General features: G+C 54.5%; 3 protein-coding genes across 3 annotated transcripts in view; 2 read left to right on the top strand and 1 right to left on the bottom strand.

Moving 5' to 3' along the window:
- Positions 1-18910, bottom strand: part of LOC145517098 (uncharacterized) — a 437457-nt gene that overhangs the window by 130768 nt on the left and 287779 nt on the right. The window contains exons 82-87 of the mRNA XM_081519356.1: positions 17192-17449; positions 16465-16576; positions 9554-9811; positions 8826-8937; positions 1915-2172; positions 1190-1301 (exon numbers count right to left, since the gene is read on the bottom strand). The gene's annotated coding sequence lies outside the window, so the exon portion shown is untranslated. The remainder of the gene's footprint in view (positions 1-1189; positions 1302-1914; positions 2173-8825; positions 8938-9553; positions 9812-16464; positions 16577-17191; positions 17450-18910) is intronic.
- Positions 4979-7704, top strand: LOC145517287 (uncharacterized). The gene is made up of 3 exons (XM_081519564.1): positions 4979-5171; positions 5571-5883; positions 6136-7704. Exons 1-3 carry the CDS (start codon positions 5037-5039, stop codon positions 6762-6764), a joined length of 1077 nt encoding a protein of 358 aa, XP_081375690.1. The 5' UTR covers positions 4979-5036; the 3' UTR covers positions 6765-7704.
- On the top strand, positions 12618-15343 carry LOC145517285 (uncharacterized). The gene is made up of 3 exons (XM_081519562.1): positions 12618-12810; positions 13210-13522; positions 13775-15343. Exons 1-3 carry the CDS (start codon positions 12676-12678, stop codon positions 14401-14403), a joined length of 1077 nt encoding a protein of 358 aa, XP_081375688.1. The 5' UTR covers positions 12618-12675; the 3' UTR covers positions 14404-15343.

Genomic DNA, 18910 nt, shown 5'->3' with positions numbered 1-18910 from the left:
TCATGCCCTGCCTGCCTGCCTGCCTGGCTCATCCGTGAGCTGTGACCACCTCCAGGACAGGACTCCACCTTCTGCTCTCTGTGTACCGTGAATCTGCACACAGTGGGCTTTCAGAACCTTAGGAGACTTGAGCCATTCCCACTCGAGCCGGAACCCTCCCCAGGAAGGAAAACAGCTGTGGAGTCCTTTTGGCCCCAGCACTGGTTCCGAAACCCTGGCGGCTCCTAGAGCCTCTACGGTGTGAAGAGGGAGGTCCCTTTTGACAGAGCTTTCCGGCCGTCAGATCTAAGCTGCTGTTTCACTGTCAGCTGTGTCTCTTCCGTTGCAGCGTTGCAGGTGGGCCACGCTGCTCCAAAGGAGCTCACAAGCTGAGTTTCAAGGGAGGTATTGAGAGGACAGGGATGGCTACAACGTGCTGCAAACTGAGTGAGGGTCCCCACAATCCTCAGCAAAGGTCTGTGGTGTGCAAGTGGGGAGCAGAGGGCCCCCAAGTTCCAAAGGAAGGGAGGTACTCGGGAGCTAAAGCCCTTGGCTTCTGTGGTAGCAGCTGCAGATGGCAGCTCGTCCACAGTGCACTTCGAATGAGGTCATATGAGCGGGACTCTGGAAATGGCTCCGAAATCCAGAGAAAGGGGTCAGGGTATGTGGGAATCCGGCGGGGGTGGGGGGTGGATGAAGGAAGGTGTCCTTCCTCTCTCCAGTGCAATTTGGTTTGGTGAGTCTCAAAGCTACCAGATGGCACTTCCCAAGTCAGGCCCCCGCAGGAATCAGGGTGGGCTGCATGCCTCGTCCCCTGCCACAGGGACAAGCCACACCAGTGGCCTCCCTGAGCTCCAATGGCCGGATCTGGGGGTTCTGTCTGGGTGCACACCTCCTTGCTCTGGCCAAGTTCCCCCCTTCTCTGAGCACCAGCTTCATCCTCTCGAATGAGGACATCGATTGCTACCTTGGCACGTTACTCTCTTCATCCTGTGAAGACTCATTAGGCTTATCCTACAATTACTAGCTGGCCCGAAGAGATATCTCCTGAATCCAGATTAAGCTGGAGTCTCCCAGGCTCATCTGGCATGTCTTCCCTGAAGTCTGCCAAAACCCACACCCTTGCATTTCCAGGGACTCCCCTTAGCCAGCTGGGCAGAAAACCCAGCATGTTTCAAACAAGCTGACAGACAAGCGGGAGAGGACTCACGGGCAGACGGCTTCCCTCAGGTCTCGGGTGGAGCTCTGGGACCACAGCAGCAACAGGCCATCCCAGCCCCTGGGCTCAGCAGCGCCCTCATTCTCACGCCGGTGGCTCTGCCCTGAGGGGAGCAGGAAGGTCACCAACTGCCGCAGGCGGACCTCACGCCCCTCCCACTGCTGGAGCCTGACCTCCCCCGGCCCCACCCCTTCCCCTACCCGAGCAGGACGAGAGCTCCTCTTCCCCTGGCTTCTAACGTGAGGCCCGGCCCTCAGCCCCGATTGGGCACTGCCCCAGTCCGGAGCCAATCACAGTGGCCAAGGAGGTGGAAGGCACCGATTGGCCAGGGCCAGGTCATGTGACCATACTCCCCAGGAAACTCAAATATTACCAAGATTCCCTAAGAAACCAATGAACAAAATTATCCAGTAAAGGCAAACCGTACTTTTTAATGAGGCCAAAGTCTCAGAAAAAAAAAAAAATGCTTCACAATGAAGTGCTCAAGGAAGCTACAAAATAAACTTTCAGAAAAGTTTAGTAGTTTTTTTAATAGGGTGACGGAGAGCTATACCTATCCCATATATGTGAATTTAGGTTTAAACTAGATTCCCCTTGGCTATTTTATAAGACAAAAAAACCCACATCACCCCCTTTCACTCCCCCCCGCCCCCAAAAAGTGTTTTAATCTATTGAATTTTTGTGTCCTCAGTTGTGTCTGATTCACGGCAACTCACGATCTCTACACAGCCAGGCTCTTCCGTCCATGGAATTCAGGGCAATTTGTTCTGTCACAGTAAATGCCCACCCTGGGTGATCCAAACGGAAGGGCTCAGAGGCTCCTGAGAGACTAACTCCTTTCAGCTGAGCACAGAGCTGGCTCCTCACTGGGATGCCTGTGGCCTGGGGCTCCCAGAGGGGAGAGCACCACTCGCCCCACCGTGTGTTCACAGCTGGAAGTGCAGGCTGCTCCTCACTCCCCCTTGACAGTGTCCCTGAGGGCAGAACAGTGTGAAGTTAATCAAGGTGGAAACGCAAACTCCAATGCAAGCAAACTTCCCACAAGGTCTCCAAAACCACTCAGGAACAGGGTATTGGAAACTGCAGGGGATGACATGAATGGAGATGGAGACTTGACACCTTACACCGAGTTCACTTCCAGTTATCCCTAGACAAACATTCCATGAAAACTTGTCACAAATCTAGAGGAACAATGAGCAGAAACCGGACACGTGCTTTGAGTCTTCACACACAAAACTAAAAGGCAGTCCACAAAAAAAACCAGGAGAATACAGTGGACTTTGCAAAATCAAAGATATCTACTGTGGGAAAGACCTCAGTACAAAAGCAAAAGACAGGTCATACATCGCGAGACGAATGAGTGGAAACACAAAGCTTATCAAGGATGTGTCTCCAAACAGACAAAGAACACCAACACAACAAGCCTGTGAAAACTAGGGAAAGGTCTGAAGGGACACCAGACTGAGGAAGACACACACAGAGTATCCCGGATGATGTCCAGCACTGAGGGCCTGAAGAATCAACAGTCTAGTTGTACCTCCTCAGGCCTGTGTGACCCTGGGTGAGGCCTCTGTTTCCCGGTGGCTCTGAGAGATGGACAGGGAGGAAGGGGAAGAGAAATCACTTGCATTTCTAATACTCACAGCAAAGTCTTCCAATGAGAAGGGAATTATCACCCCCACTGACAATGCCATTCACTGAAGTGATCCCCACGGGTCCATCTAACCCAGAAGGGAAGGAAGGACCTGTTCTCACAAAACGGCGAGACATGGAAGAAGGAAGATCAAGCCCACACCAATCCCTGGAAAGAGAAGCTGTGCTCAGGGCTTGAAAGAATTCCTATTTGGAAAATGATATCCCAGCCCCACAAGGCAATCCACAGCTTCGATGCTATTCCTCCCAAAATGCCAATGCATTTTCGCACCCAACCAAGAATTGCAAAAGGGGTACGGAAACAGAAAAGAGCCTAAATTGTCAATACAATCCGACGAAAAAGCCCCGATACGGACATCCAAGGTTGTGTGAAAGGAAATTAGACGACCAAACTAGGATCCTCAGGAGAGTATCGGAGAAGGCAATGGCGACCCACTCCAGTACTCTTGCCTGGAAAATGCCCTGGACGGAGGAGCCTGGTAGGCTGCAGGCCATGGGGTCGCGCAGAGTCAGACACGACTGAAGTGACTTAGCCGCAGCAGCAGCAGCAGGAGCCGGACAGTATGCTATTGGGAATACAACAACACACACAGATCCAGATCGATGGAATAAAGTTGAGGGTCCAGACACAGACCCCAGCATCCATGCTCAACTCATCTCTGACACAGAAGGGGAGAATATCCAAATGGGAACAAGAAAGCCTCTTCAATACATGTCCATGGGAAAACCAGACAGCTACATCTGAAGAACGCTATTGGTTTTGATCTCAGACCACCTCAATATCGGGGAAAACCTCACCCTAAAGGCTGATGTCATGAGATAGCTAGAAAGAAGCGTAGGTCAAAGGCTCCTTAACATCAGAGTCTCCTTGCCATTTGCTGGGCGGAGGTAGAAATGGGTCTCTTCAAGTAAGGGAAAGAGGTACACGAAGTACACCAATGGGTTTCCATCCAATGGAACCTCTTCACAACAGAGAAGCTAAGCATTCACAAATGCAAAAGAGAGGAAACGGAACACGAGAGACTCCTTGCAAGTGGTGTATCTGAGAAGGGGTTCATATGGAAAGAGACGAAGAATGCACAGCACTCAGAGTCCAAGAAACACCACCACCACCCTTGACCCTTCCCCCATGACCAACTCCGACCTAAAGCCTTTCTCTCCCTCTAACCTATCCCTAAAACATAACCCTCATCTAATCATATACATGTGCATTCCTAGCATCCATCCGTCCACACACGAGAGAGAAAGAGGAAGACACAGACTGAATTGAGAAAGGAAAAGAGAGGGACACAGCCAGAGAGAGACACGGAACCAAAGAGAGGAAAGGAGTCGATGGTCCAGACTTTTCATCAATCTGTCTCGAAGGTAGAAGCAATGACAGCGCCCATCCACCCCAGAAGGGGGAAAAGGACGGAAGGTTTGGAGAGGAAAAGACAAGAACGCAGGGAGCCATTAGAAGCTCAGCCACCCGCAGAAGCCGAGCTGGGACACTTGAACAGAATCTCAATGGAAACAGAGGACCAGAAAGTTGGCCACTCTTTTCTATAAGAGAGGGAGACCTTCGAGTCTTCCTTTCGGTCCTCCAACTTGGATGCGGGGTCTCAAAACAGTCAGGAGGGGGAGTGCCTTTTCCTGGGTACCACGGCACATCCAGGCCTCGTTCTGCCCCATTCTGTGCTGTGTCAGCCCAGGAAGGAATCTTTCTTTCTGAAGTCTCAGCGCACACGCTCCACGTGATATCGGCCCCAGGTGGAAAGGCATGGAGCTGCTCGTAGGCCGACAGACCTAGGAAGCAGATGGGAGAATGACCGCCACTCTGCAGATGGAGAGACTGGGGAAACCCTGAGGGGCATATGCTTGTCCAGGGCCACACCACTTATGAGAAGAAGGAGCCTGGTCTGAGAGCAGCGGGGCCCTCGGAGCTCAGGCCCTGGCTGCACCCAGGCCTCCCCAGGGCTGTCGGCTGGGCTGGGTGGGTGTCACTGTGCCTGCACATGGCTTAAGGGTGGTGGTCGAGCAGTCAGAAACCCAGAGATTCCCTTGGGAAGTTTTGGGGAAGGGACCTCAGCACGAACCCCAGGAAATGTTGTCACCTGCCGGCAACAGAACCCAACAGAACCCGCAACCCGGGTATCCAGGCCTCGAGAGCGGAGAGGAGCCCCCAGCCAGATCACTTGCTGCCGAGATGTTCTGCTGTTTGCCCCTGCCCAGAGGCCGGGGCCTCAGGAGAGCTCACAGGCAGTGTGCGTGGGCACCCTGTCGACGTTGGCTCAGGGCACCCCCGAGACGCCTCTGGCCCTTTGCCCGGAGAAACAGAAAGGTAACACGGGGAGCCCCAGGCCGGGCCAGGCCACCTCTCCCATGCCACCCGGAAACACCGGGTCCTTTGCCTGTGTGTGTGGATGCGGGTTTCTCGGGGTGTGTCTCCCTCAAGGAAGCCCAGGTGGATGTGGGGTCAGAAGCCTGCGGACAAGTTGTGTCCACACCCCAGGGGAGAGCATGCTGGGCGGGATGGGGAGAGTGCGGGCAGGGCCGGCCGCCCAGGCTGACCACACACCCTCAGGTGGGTCTCTTTCCTCCCGGGTGGGGATCTGAGCAGACACACGTCTCTGACCCTTCTGGGCAGAGAAGTTCGAGCAGGCCGAAGCAGCGGCTCCACTGGCCAGGCCCAGCTCGGAAAACTCCCAGCATGGCTGGCTGACGGTCACTGTCGTTGCAGAGCTTCCCACGTGATGAGGCCGAGGACGGGGACACCCCATCCAGCTCCCGGAGGGAGGGGTCGGAGCACCACCCCCCCGCCCGTGAGGCCCAGTGCAGGCTCCAGGTGAGCGTGCCCACGGAGGCATCAGCCCCACCGGGGGCGAAGCGGAGGCGGGGAAGGCCTGCTGCCGAGACACCGCCCAGGATACACCCGGCGGCCCAGTCTGAGGCTGCCACGGAGCTCAGCACACCCGGCTCCGACCCAGAGTCCCGAGAACCCCGGCCTCTGAGGCAGCAGGAGGACCTGGAGCCCAGCACGCCAGAGCACAGAGGTGAGGACGCTGGGGCTGGTGTACGGGAGTGTGTGCGGAGGGGGTGCTGAGCTACACAGGGACGAGTCCCCGAAAGCTGCTGCTGGGCCTGCAGCAAGCGCTGGCCTCACACCCCCCGCCCCCCATCTTGCACACTTCAGTCCCAAAAGACATCCGACCCTGGGTATTCTTTGGGAATCTCTTGGAAGCTTTCTGTCCCGGGATACGCACATGCCAAGGCTGGCCTGCGGGCAAACGATGCTTCTCCCACAGCTCTAGCACTGGCCTCCAACTGGAACCAGGCTCCACTTCCCAGACCTGTCCCTACAGAGGTGGTGGCTCCAGGTGCAGGACCCAGGGATCCACCGAGGGCAGATGGAGAACCGAGACTTGCCCTCGCAGAGACACCAGGCCAGCTGGGTACTGGCCAGCACACCGGGCAGATCGGATCTCCGTGCCTGCAGGACCCCCAGCCCCAGGCACTGATGTCCCACCCCCTCAGCCAGAACCTCCACCTCCACGTGCACCTCTACCTGCTCGGCCTTTGGCAGGAGAACCCGAGGCAGAGGAGGAGTCACCGCCTCGGCAGGGAGAGCCTGCCCTGGCTCCCGCGCAACACCCAGACGCCCACGATGACTCACCCACCCCTGCAGGGAGAACGAGCCCCCGCTCTGGACAGAGACCCAGAGCCCTTGCCGGAAACACCACGTCCAGGGGAGCGGTCGGCTCTGCAGCCTCCATCCCTGTCTGCTCACCGTGGACGCCGTCAACTCGGTCTGCCCCCAGGGGACATGGAGTTCCTTTCCCCCGAACTGCTTTGCGTTTGGTTTGTTTCCACCTTTCTGGTGATGTTTTCTTTTTTGCATGGTTTCCTGTATTTTTGTTGGTTAAGTTGGGATTAGTAAACTTTTTCATCATTGTTGCAATTTGGGAACACTGTTGTGTAACTCTGGTGATACTGTGTTACCATCACCACTTTGTAGTTTCAGACCCGTTCCATCTTTATGCCCCACCCCCCAACAAAGCCTGGATTCAAGGCAAGCACGCCCTGTTCATCCCTCCGCCCGATCCTGAACACAATTTCATCTTTTCTTTCTGCATTCCTTCCTATATTCTTGGTGTCCCCAATCAATGACTCTCAGTGAAATGACTGAAGCAGTTTTTTTCGGACGCTCCACCTACTGTAAGACTCCACTGGAGAGTTCTCATGTTTATGTCCTTTGAACTAGCCTTTGATATCTGAAAGGACGTTGTACGTCCTTTCAAGATACCACGTGCCAAACGAAGCCCTTTTGGCAAATGCCATCATTATCTCCAGGCAGGCATTGCTGTTTGAAGGGTGCCATCTCAGCCAGAAGGCAGAGGCTGAGCTCCTCTTGTTGCACCAGCTCCCAAAAGAAGCCAAGAAAGGGAGCTGTTACAACAAACCACCCCAACGCCCAGGAAAGCGTTCTTCATGACAGAAGGCTAGAAAATGACCCAACATCCTTGTGGCCCAGAACCCCTCTAGAAATTCACTGTTCCATAGAAAAGAGAAACAGATGGGAAGTTCCAAGGAGAGGCAATGCCCATGGCCAGTGTATTTTAGAGACGGCCTGACCGCTCCGGGGAAGACACGCACTGACAGAACCCCTTGGGAAACAGCCGTGATAGTCCTCACTGTCGTAAGGGATTCCTCTGGGGACAACCTGCCCTGGGCACCACACGAGGGAGCAGACCGGCTTCTCTTCCTCTGCCCCCACACCATTGACTCATCAAGGCAGCTCAGGTGTTCTCATGCCCTGCCTGCCTGCCTGCCTGGCTCATCCGTGAGCTGTGACCACCTCCAGGACAGGACTCCACCTTCTGCTCTCTGTGTACCGTGAACCTGCACACAGTGGGCTTTCAGAACCTTAGGAGACTTGAGCCATTCCCACTCGAGCCAGAACCCTCCCCAGGAAGGAAAACAGCTGTGGAGTCCTTTTGGCCCCAGCACTGGTTCCGAAACCCTGGCGGCTCCTAGAGCCTCTACGGTGTGAAGAGGGAGGTCCCTTTTGACAGAGCTTTCCGGCCGTCAGATCTAAGCTGCTGTTTCACTGTCAGCTGTGTCTCTTCCGTTGCAGCATTGCAGGTGGGCCACGCTGCTCCAAAGGAGCTCACAAGCTGAGTTTCAAGGGAGGTATTGAGAGGACAGGGATGGCTACAACGTGCTGCAAACTGAGTGAGGGTCCCCACAATCCTCAGCAAAGGTCTGTGGTGTGCAAGTGGGGAGCAGAGGGCCCCCAAGTTCCAAAGGAAGGGAGGTACTCGGGAGCTAAAGCCCTTGGCTTCTGTGGTAGCAGCTGCAGATGGCAGCTCGTCCACAGTGCACTTCGAATGAGGTCATATGAGCGGGACTCTGGAAATGGCTCCGAAATCCAGAGAAAGGGGTCAGGGTATGTGGGAATCCGGCGGGGGTGGGGGGTGGATGAAGGAAGGTGTCCTTCCTCTCTCCAGTGCAATTTGGTTTGGTGAGTCTCAAAGCTACCAGATGGCACTTCCCAAGTCAGGCCCCCGCAGGAATCAGGGTGGGCTGCATGCCTCGTCCCCTGCCACAGGGACAAGCCACACCAGTGGCCTCCCTGAGCTCCAATGGCCGGATCTGGGGGTTCTGTCTGGGTGCACACCTCCTTGCTCTGGCCAAGTTCCCCCCTTCTCTGAGCACCAGCTTCATCCTCTCGAATGAGGACATCGATTGCTACCTTGGCACGTTACTCTCTTCATCCTGTGAAGACTCATTAGGCTTATCCTACAATTACTAGCTGGCCCGAAGAGATATCTCCTGAATCCAGATTAAGCTGGAGTCTCCCAGGCTCATCTGGCATGTCTTCCCTGAAGTCTGCCAAAACCCACACCCTTGCATTTCCAGGGACTCCCCTTAGCCAGCTGGGCAGAAAACCCAGCATGTTTCAAACAAGCTGACAGACAAGCGGGAGAGGACTCACGGGCAGACGGCTTCCCTCAGGTCTCGGGTGGAGCTCTGGGACCACAGCAGCAACAGGCCATCCCAGCCCCTGGGCTCAGCAGCGCCCTCATTCTCACGCCGGCGGCTCTGCCCTGAGGGGAGCAGGAAGGTCACCAACTGCCGCAGGCGGACCTCACGCCCCTCCCACTGCTGGAGCCTGACCTCCCCCGGCCCCACCCCTTCCCCTACCCGAGCAGGACGAGAGCTCCTCTTCCCCTGGCTTCTAACGTGAGGCCCGGCCCTCAGCCCCGATTGGGCACTGCCCCAGTCCGGAGCCAATCACAGTGGCCAAGGAGGTGGAAGGCACCGATTGGCCAGGGCCAGGTCATGTGACCATACTCCCCAGGAAACTCAAATATTACCAAGATTCCCTAAGAAACCAATGAACAAAATTATCCAGTAAAGGCAAACCGTACTTTTTAATGAGGCCAAAGTCTCAGAAAAAAAAAAAAAAATGCTTCACAATGAAGTGCTCAAGGAAGCTACAAAATAAACTTTCAGAAAAGTTTAGTAGTTTTTTTAATAGGGTGACGGAGAGCTATACCTATCCCATATATGTGAATTTAGGTTTAAACTAGATTCCCCTTGGCTATTTTATAAGACAAAAAAACCCACATCACCCCCTTTCACTCCCCCCCCGCCCCCAAAAAGTGTTTTAATCTATTGAATTTTTGTGTCCTCAGTTGTGTCTGATTCACGGCAACTCACGATCTCTACACAGCCAGGCTCTTCCGTCCATGGAATTCAGGGCAATTTGTTCTGTCACAGTAAATGCCCACCCTGGGTGATCCAAACGGAAGGGCTCAGAGGCTCCTGAGAGACTAACTCCTTTCAGCTGAGCACAGAGCTGGCTCCTCACTGGGATGCCTGTGGCCTGGGGCTCCCAGAGGGGAGAGCACCACTCGCCCCACCGTGTGGTCACTGCTGGAAGTGCAGGCTGCTCCTCACTCCCCCTTGACAGTGTCCCTGAGGGCAGAACAGTGTGAAGTTAATCAAGGTGGAAACGCAAACTCCAATGCAAGCAAACTTCCCACAAGGTCTCCAAAACCACTCAGGAACAGGGTATTGGAAACTGCAGGGGATGACATGAATGGAGATGGAGACTTGACACCTTACACCGAGTTCACTTCCAGTTATCCCTAGACAAACATTCCATGAAAACTTGTCACAAATCTAGAGGAACAATGAGCAGAAACCGGACACGTGCTTTGAGTCTTCACACACAAAACTAAAAGGCAGTCCACAAAAAAAACCAGGAGAATACAGTGGACTTTGCAAAATCAAAGATATCTACTGTGGGAAAGACCTCAGTACAAAAGCAAAAGACAGGTCATACATCGCGAGACGAATGAGTGGAAACACAAAGCTTATCAAGGATGTGTCTCCAAACAGACAAAGAACACCAACACAACAAGCCTGTGAAAACTAGGGAAAGGTCTGAAGGGACACCAGACTGAGGAAGACACACACAGAGTATCCCGGATGATGTCCAGCACTGAGGGCCTGAAGAATCAACAGTCTAGTTGTACCTCCTCAGGCCTGTGTGACCCTGGGTGAGGCCTCTGTTTCCCGGTGGCTCTGAGAGATGGACAGGGAGGAAGGGGAAGAGAAATCACTTGCATTTCTAATACTCACAGCAAAGTCTTCCAATGAGAAGGGAATTATCACCCCCACTGACAATGCCATTCACTGAAGTGATCCCCACGGGTCCATCTAACCCAGAAGGGAAGGAAGGACCTGTTCTCACAAAACGGCGAGAGATGGAAGAAGGAAGATCAAGCCCACACCAATCCCTGGAAAGAGAAGCTGTGCTCAGGGCTTGAAAGAATTCCTATTTGGAAAATGATATCCCAGCCCCACAAGGCAATCCACAGCTTCGATGCTATTCCTCCCAAAATGCCAATGCATTTTCGCACCCAACCAAGAATTGCAAAAGGGGTACGGAAACAGAAAAGAGCCTAAATTGTCAATACAATCCGACGAAAAAGCCCCGATACGGGCATCCAAGGTTGTGTGAAAGGAAATTAGACGACCAAACTAGGATCCTCAGGAGAGTATCGGAGAAGGCAATGGCGACCCACTCCAGTACTCTTGCCTGGAAAATGCCCTGGACGGAGGAGCCTGGCAGGCTGCAGGCCATGGGGTCGCGCAGAGTCAGACACGACTGAAGTGACTTAGCCGCAGCAGCAGCAGCAGGAGCCGGACAGTATGCTATTGGGAATACAACAACACACACAGATCCAGATCGATGGAATAAAGTTGAGGGTCCAGACACAGACCCCAGCATCCATGCTCAACTCATCTCTGACACAGAAGGGGAGAATATCCAAATGGGAACAAGAAAGCCTCTTCAATACATGTCCATGGGAAAACCAGACAGCTACATCTGAAGAACGCTATTGGTTTTGATCTCAGACCACCTCAATATCGGGGAAAACCTCACCCTAAAGGCTGATGTCATGAGATAGCTAGAAAGAAGCGTAGGTCAAAGGCTCCTTAACATCAGAGTCTCCTTGCCATTTGCTGGGCGGAGGTAGAAATGGGTCTCTTCAAGTAAGGGAAAGAGGTACACGAAGTACACCAATGGGTTTCCATCCAATGGAACCTCTTCACAACAGAGAAGCTAAGCATTCACAAATGCAAAAGAGAGGAAACGGAACACGAGAGACTCCTTGCAAGTGGTGTATCTGAGAAGGGGTTCATATGGAAAGAGACGAAGAATGCACAGCACTCAGATTCCAAGAAACACCACCACCACCCTTGACCCTTCCCCCATGACCAACTCCGACCTAAAGCCTTTCTCTCCCTCTAACCTATCCCTAAAACATAACCCTCATCTAATCATATACATGTGCATTCCTAGCATCCATCCGTCCACACACGAGAGAGAAAGAGGAAGACACAGACTGAATTGAGAAAGGAAAAGAGAGGGACACAGCCAGAGAGAGACACGGAACCAAAGAGAGGAAAGGAGTCGATGGTCCAGACTTTTCATCAATCTGTCTCGAAGGTAGAAGCAATGACAGCGCCCATCCACCCCAGAAGGGGGAAAAGGACGGAAGGTTTGGAGAGGAAAAGACAAGAACGCAGGGAGCCATTAGAAGCTCAGCCACCCGCAGAAGCCGAGCTGGGACACTTGAACAGAATCTCAATGGAAACAGAGGACCAGAAAGTTGGCCACTCTTTTCTATAAGAGAGGGAGACCTTCGAGTCTTCCTTTCGGTCCTCCAACTTGGATGCGGGGTCTCAAAACAGTCAGGAGGGGGAGTGCCTTTTCCTGGGTACCACGGCACATCCAGGCCTCGTTCTGCCCCATTCTGTGCTGTGTCAGCCCAGGAAGGAATCTTTCTTTCTGAAGTCTCAGCGCACACGCTCCACGTGATATCGGCCCCAGGTGGAAAGGCATGGAGCTGCTCGTAGGCCGACAGACCTAGGAAGCAGATGGGAGAATGACCGCCACTCTGCAGATGGAGAGACTGGGGAAACCCTGAGGGGCATATGCTTGTCCAGGGCCACACCACTTATGAGAAGAAGGAGCCTGGTCTGAGAGCAGCGGGGCCCTCGGAGCTCAGGCCCTGGCTGCACCCAGGCCTCCCCAGGGCTGTCGGCTGGGCTGGGTGGGTGTCACTGTGCCTGCACATGGCTTAAGGGTGGTGGTCGACCAGTCAGAAACCCAGAGATTCCCTTGGGAAGTTTTGGGGAAGGGACCTCAGCACGAACCCCAGGAAATGTTGTCACCTGCCGGCAACAGAACCCAACAGAACCCGCAACCCGGGTATCCAGGCCTCGAGAGCGGAGAGGAGCCCCCAGCCAGATCACTTGCTGCCGAGATGTTCTGCTGTTTGCCCCTGCCCAGAGGCCGGGGCCTCAGGAGAGCTCACAGGCAGTGTGCGTGGGCACCCTGTCGACGTTGGCTCAGGGCACCCCCGAGACGCCTCTGGCCCTTTGCCCGGAGAAACAGAAAGGTAACACGGGGAGCCCCAGGCCGGGCCAGGCCACCTCTCCCATGCCACCCGGAAACACCGGGTCCTTTGCCTGTGTGTGTGGATGCGGGTTTCTCGGGGTGTGTCTCCCTCAAGGAAGCCCAGGCGGATGTGGGGTCAGAAGCCTGCGGACAAGTTGTGTCCACACCCCAGGGGAGAGCATGCTGGGCGGTATGGGGAGAGTGCGGGCAGGGCCGGCCGCCCAGGCTGACCTCACACCCTCAGGTGGGTCTCTTTCCTCCCGGGTGGGGATCTGAGCAGACACACGTCTCTGACCCTTCTGGGCAGAGAAGTTCGAGCAGGCCGAAGCAGCGGCTCCACTGGCCAGGCCCAGCTCGGAAAACTCCCAGCATGGCTGGCTGACGGTCACTGTCGTTGCAGAGCTTCCCACGTGATGAGGCCGAGGACGGGGACACCCCATCCAGCTCCCGGAGGGAGGGGTCGGAGCACCACCCCCCCGCCCGTGAGGCCCAGTGCAGGCTCCAGGTGAGCGTGCCCACGGAGGCATCAGCCCCACCGGGGGCGAAGCGGAGGCGGGGAAGGCCTGCTGCCGAGACACCGCCCAGGATACACCCGGCGGCCCAGTCTGAGGCTGCCACGGAGCTCAGCACACCCGGCTCCGACCCAGAGTCCCGAGAACCCCGGCCTCTGAGGCAGCAGGAGGACCTGGAGCCCAGCACGCCAGAGCACAGAGGTGAGGACGCTGGGGCTGGTGTACGGGAGTGTGTGCGGAGGGGGTGCTGAGCTACACAGGGACGAGTCCCCGAAAGCTGCTGCTGGGCCTGCAGCAAGCGCTGGCCTCACACCCCCCGCCCCCCATCTTGCACACTTCAGTCCCAAAAGACATCCGACCCTGGGTATTCTTTGGGAATCTCTTGGAAGCTTTCTGTCCCGGGATACGCACATGCCAAGGCTGGCCTGCGGGCAAACGATGCTTCTCCCACAGCTCTAGCACTGGCCTCCAACTGGAACCAGGCTCCACTTCCCAGACCTGTCCCTACAGAGGTGGTGGCTCCAGGTGCAGGACCCAGGGATCCACCGAGGGCAGATGGAGAACCGAGACTTGCCCTCGCAGAGACACCAGGCCAGCTGGGTACTGGCCAGCACACCGGGCAGATCGGATCTCCGTGCCTGCAGGACCCCCAGCCCCAGGCACTGATGTCCCACCCCCTCAGCCAGAACCTCCACCTCCACGTGCACCTCTACCTGCTCGGCCTTTGGCAGGAGAACCCGAGGCAGAGGAGGAGTCACCGCCTCGGCAGGGAGAGCCTGCCCTGGCTCCCGCGCAACACCCAGACGCCCACGATGACTCACCCACCCCTGCAGGGAGAACGAGCCCCCGCTCTGGACAGAGACCCAGAGCCCTTGCCGGAAACACCACGTCCAGGGGAGCGGTCGGCTCTGCAGCCTCCATCCCTGTCTGCTCACCGTGGACGCCGTCAACTCGGTCTGCCCCCAGGGGACATGGAGTTCCTTTCCCCCGAACTGCTTTGCGTTTGGTTTGTTTCCACCTTTCTGGTGATGTTTTCTTTTTTGCATGGTTTCCTGTATTTTTGTTGGTTAAGTTGGGATTAGTAAACTTTTTCATCATTGTTGCAATTTGGGAACACTGTTGTGTAACTCTGGTGATACTGTGTTACCATCACCACTTTGTAGTTTCAGACCCGTTCCATCTTTATGCCCCACCCCCCAACAAAGCCTGGATTCAAGGCAAGCACGCCCTGTTCATCCCTCCGCCCGATCCTGAACACAATTTCATCTTTTCTTTCTGCATTCCTTCCTATATTCTTGGTGTCCCCAATCAATGACTCTCAGTGAAATGACTGAAGCAGTTTTTTTCGGACGCTCCACCTACTGTAAGACTCCACTGGAGAGTTCTCATGTTTATGTCCTTTGAACTAGCCTTTGATATCTGAAAGGACGTTGTACGTCCTTTCAAGATACCACGTGCCAAACGAAGCCCTTTTGGCAAATGCCATCATTATCTCCAGGCAGGCATTGCTGTTTGAAGGGTGCCATCTCAGCCAGAAGGCAGAGGCTGAGCTCCTCTTGTTGCACCAGCTCCCAAAAGAAGCCAAGAAAGGGAGCTGTTACAACAAACCACCCCAACGCCCAGGAAAGCGTTCTTCATGACAGAAGGCTAGAAAATGACCCAACATCCTTGTGGCCCAGAACCCCTCTAGAAATTCACTGTTCCATAGAAAAGAGAAACAGATGGGAAGTTCCAAGGAGAGGCAATGCCCATGGCCAGTGTATTTTAGAGACGGCCTGACCGCTCCGGGGAAGACACGCACTGACAGAACCCCTTGGGAAACAGCCGTGATAGTCCTCACTGTCGTATGGGATTCCTCTGGGGACAACCTGCCCTGGGCACCACACGAGGGAGCAGACCGGCTTCTCTTCCTCTGCCCCCACACCATTGACTCATCAAGGCAGCTCAGGTGTTCTCATGCCCTGCCTGCCTGCCTGCCTGGCTCATCCGTGAGCTGTGACCACCTCCAGGACAGGACTCCACCTTCTGCTCTCTGTGTACCGTGAATCTGCACACAGTGGGCTTTCAGAACCTTAGGAGACTTGAGCCATTCCCACTCGAGCCAGAACCCTCCCCAGGAAGGAAAACAGCTGTGGAGTCCTTTTGGCCCCAGCACTGGTTCCGAAACCCTGGCGGCTCCTAGAGCCTCTACGGTGTGAAGAGGGAGGTCCCTTTTGACAGAGCTTTCCGGCCGTCAGATCTAAGCTGCTGTTTCACTGTCAGCTGTGTCTCTTCCGTTGCAGCATTGCAGGTGGGCCACGCTGCTCCAAAGGAGCTCACAAGCTGAGTTTCAAGGGAGGTATTGAGAGGACAGGGATGGCTACAACGTGCTGCAAACTGAGTGAGGGTCCCCACAATCCTCAGCAAAGGTCTGTGGTGTGCAAGTGGGGAGCAGAGGGCCCCCAAGTTCCAAAGGAAGGGAGGTACTCGGGAGCTAAAGCCCTTGGCTTCTGTGGTAGCAGCTGCAGATGGCAGCTCGTCCACAGTGCACTTCGAATGAGGTCATATGAGCGGGACTCTGGAAATGGCTCCGAAATCCAGAGAAAGGGGTCAGGGTATGTGGGAATCCGGCGGGGGTGGGGGGTGGATGAAGGAAGGTGTCCTTCCTCTCTCCAGTGCAATTTGGTTTGGTGAGTCTCAAAGCTACCAGATGGCACTTCCCAAGTCAGGCCCCCGCAGGAATCAGGGTGGGCTGCATGCCTCGTCCCCTGCCACAGGGACAAGCCACACCAGTGGCCTCCCTGAGCTCCAATGGCCGGATCTGGGGGTTCTGTCTGGGTGCACACCTCCTTGCTCTGGCCAAGTTCCCCCCTTCTCTGAGCACCAGCTTCATCCTCTCGAATGAGGACATCGATTGCTACCTTGGCACGTTACTCTCTTCATCCTGTGAAGACTCATTAGGCTTATCCTACAATTACTAGCTGGCCCGAAGAGATATCTCCTGAATCCAGATTAAGCTGGAGTCTCCCAGGCTCATCTGGCATGTCTTCCCTGAAGTCTGCCAAAACCCACACCCTTGCATTTCCAGGGACTCCCCTTAGCCAGCTGGGCAGAAAACCCAGCATGTTTCAAACAAGCTGACAGACAAGCGGGAGAGGACTCACGGGCAGACGGCTTCCCTCAGGTCTCGGGTGGAGCTCTGGGACCACAGCAGCAACAGGCCATCCCAGCCCCTGGGCTCAGCAGCGCCCTCATTCTCACGCCGGCGGCTCTGCCCTGAGGGGAGCAGGAAGGTCACCAACGGCCGCAGGCGGACCTCACGCCCCTCCCACTGCTGGAGCCTGACCTCCCCCGGCCCCACCCCTTCCCCTACCCGAGCAGGACGAGAGCTCCTCTTCCCCTGGCTTCTAACGTGAGGCCCGGCCCTCAGCCCCGATTGGGCACTGCCCCAGTCCGGAGCCAATCACAGTGGCCAAGGAGGTGGAAGCCACCGATTGGCCAGGGCCAGGTCATGTGACCATACTCCCCAGGAAACTCAAATATTACCAAGATTCCCTAAGAAACCAATGAACAAAATTATCCAGTAAAGGCAAACCGTACTTTTTAATGAGGCCAAAGTCTCAGAAAAAAAAAAAAAATGCTTCACAATGAAGTGCTCAAGGAAGCTACAAAATAAACTTTCAGAAAAGTTTAGTAGTTTTTTTAATAGGGTGACGGAGAGCTATACCTATCCCATATATGTGAATTTAGGTTTAAACTAGATTCCCCTTGGCTATTTTATAAGACAAAAAAACCCACATCACCCCCTTTCACTCCCTCCCCGCCCCCAAAAAGTGTTTTAATCTATTGAATTTTTGTGTCCTCAGTTGTGTCTGATTCACGGCAACTCACGATCTCTACACAGCCAGGCTCTTCCGTCCATGGAATTCAGGGCAATTTGTTCTGTCACAGTAAATGCCCACCCTGGGTGATCCAAACGGAAGGGCTCAGAGGCTCCTGAGAGACTAACTCCTTTCAGCTGAGCACAGAGCTGGCTCCTCACTGGGATGCCTGTGGCCTGGGGCTCCCAGAGGGGAGAGCACCACTCGCCCCACCGTGTGTTCACAGCTGGAAGTGCAGGCTGCTCCTCACTCCCCCTTGACAGTGTCCCTGAGGGCAGAACAGTGTGAAGTTAATCAAGGTGGAAACGCAAACTCCAATGCAAGCAAACTTCCCACAAGGTCTCCAAAACCACTCAGGAACAGGGTATTGGAAACTGCAGGGGATGACATGAATGGAGATGGAGACTTGACACCTTACACCGAGTTCACTTCCAGTTATCCCTAGACAAACATTCCATGAAAACTTGTCACAAATCTAGAGGAACAATGAGCAGAAACCGGACACGTGCTTTGAGTCTTCACACACAAAACTAAAAGGCAGTCCACAAAAAAAACCAGGAGAATACAGTGCACTTTGCAAAATCAAAGATACCTACTGTGGGAAAGACCTCAGTACAAAAGCAAAAGACAGGTCATACATCGCGAGACGAATGAGTGGAAACACAAAGCTTATCAAGGATGTGTCTCCAAACAGACAAAGAACACCAACACAACAAGCCTGTGAAAACTAGGGAAAGGTCTGAAGGGACACCAGACTGAGGAAGACACACACAGAGTATCCCGGATGATGTCCAGCACTGAGGGCCTGAAGAATCAACAGTCTAGTTGTACCTCCTCAGGCCTGTGTGACCCTGGGTGAGGCCTCTGTTTCCCGGTGGCTCTGAGAGATGGACAGGGAGGAAGGGGAAGAGAAATCACTTGCATTTCTAATACTCACAGCAAAGTCTTCCAATGAGAAGGGAATTATCACCCCCACTGACAATGCCATTCACTGAAGTGATCCCCACGGGTCCATCTAACCCAGAAGGGAAGGAAGGACCTGTTCTCACAAAACGGCGAGACATGGAAGAAGGAAGATCAAGCCCACACCAATCCCTGGAAAGAGAAGCTGTGCTCAGGGCTTGAAAGAATTCCTATTTGGAAAATGATATCCCAGCCCCACAAGGCAATCCACAGCTTCGATGCTATTCCTCCCAAAATGCCAATGCATTTTCGCACCCAACCAAGAATTGCAAAAGGGGTACGGAAACAGAAAAGAGCCTAAATTGTCAATACAATCCGACGAAAAAGCCCCGATACGGACATCCAAGGTTGTGTGAAAGGAAATTAGACGACCAAACTAGGATCCTCAGGAGAGTATCGGAGAAGGCAATGGCGACCCACTCCAGTACTCTTGCCTGGAAAATGCCCTGGACGGAGGAGCCTGGTAGGCTGCAGGCCATGGGGTCGCGCAGAGTCAGACACGACTGAAGTGACTTAGCCGCAGCAGCAGCAGCAGGAGCCGGACAGTATGCTATTGGGAATACAACAACACACACAGATCCAGATCGATGGAATAAAGTTGAGGGTCCAGACACAGACCCCAGCATCCATGCTCAACTCATCTCTGACACAGAAGGGGAGAATATCCAAATGGGAACAAGAAAGCCTCTTCAATACATGTCCATGGGAAAACCAGACAGCTACATCTGAAGAACGCTATTGGTTTTGATCTCAGACCACCTCAATA

Source organism: Giraffa tippelskirchi, chromosome 8, assembly GCF_054371585.1.
Source record: "Giraffa tippelskirchi isolate mGirTip1 chromosome 8, T2T-mGirTip1v1.2.pri, whole genome shotgun sequence".
In the NCBI taxonomy this organism is placed as follows: Eukaryota; Metazoa; Chordata; class Mammalia; order Artiodactyla; family Giraffidae; genus Giraffa; species Giraffa tippelskirchi.
Note: the sequence above shows the minus strand (reverse complement) of the source record. Positions and strands in the feature narration are given on the sequence as shown.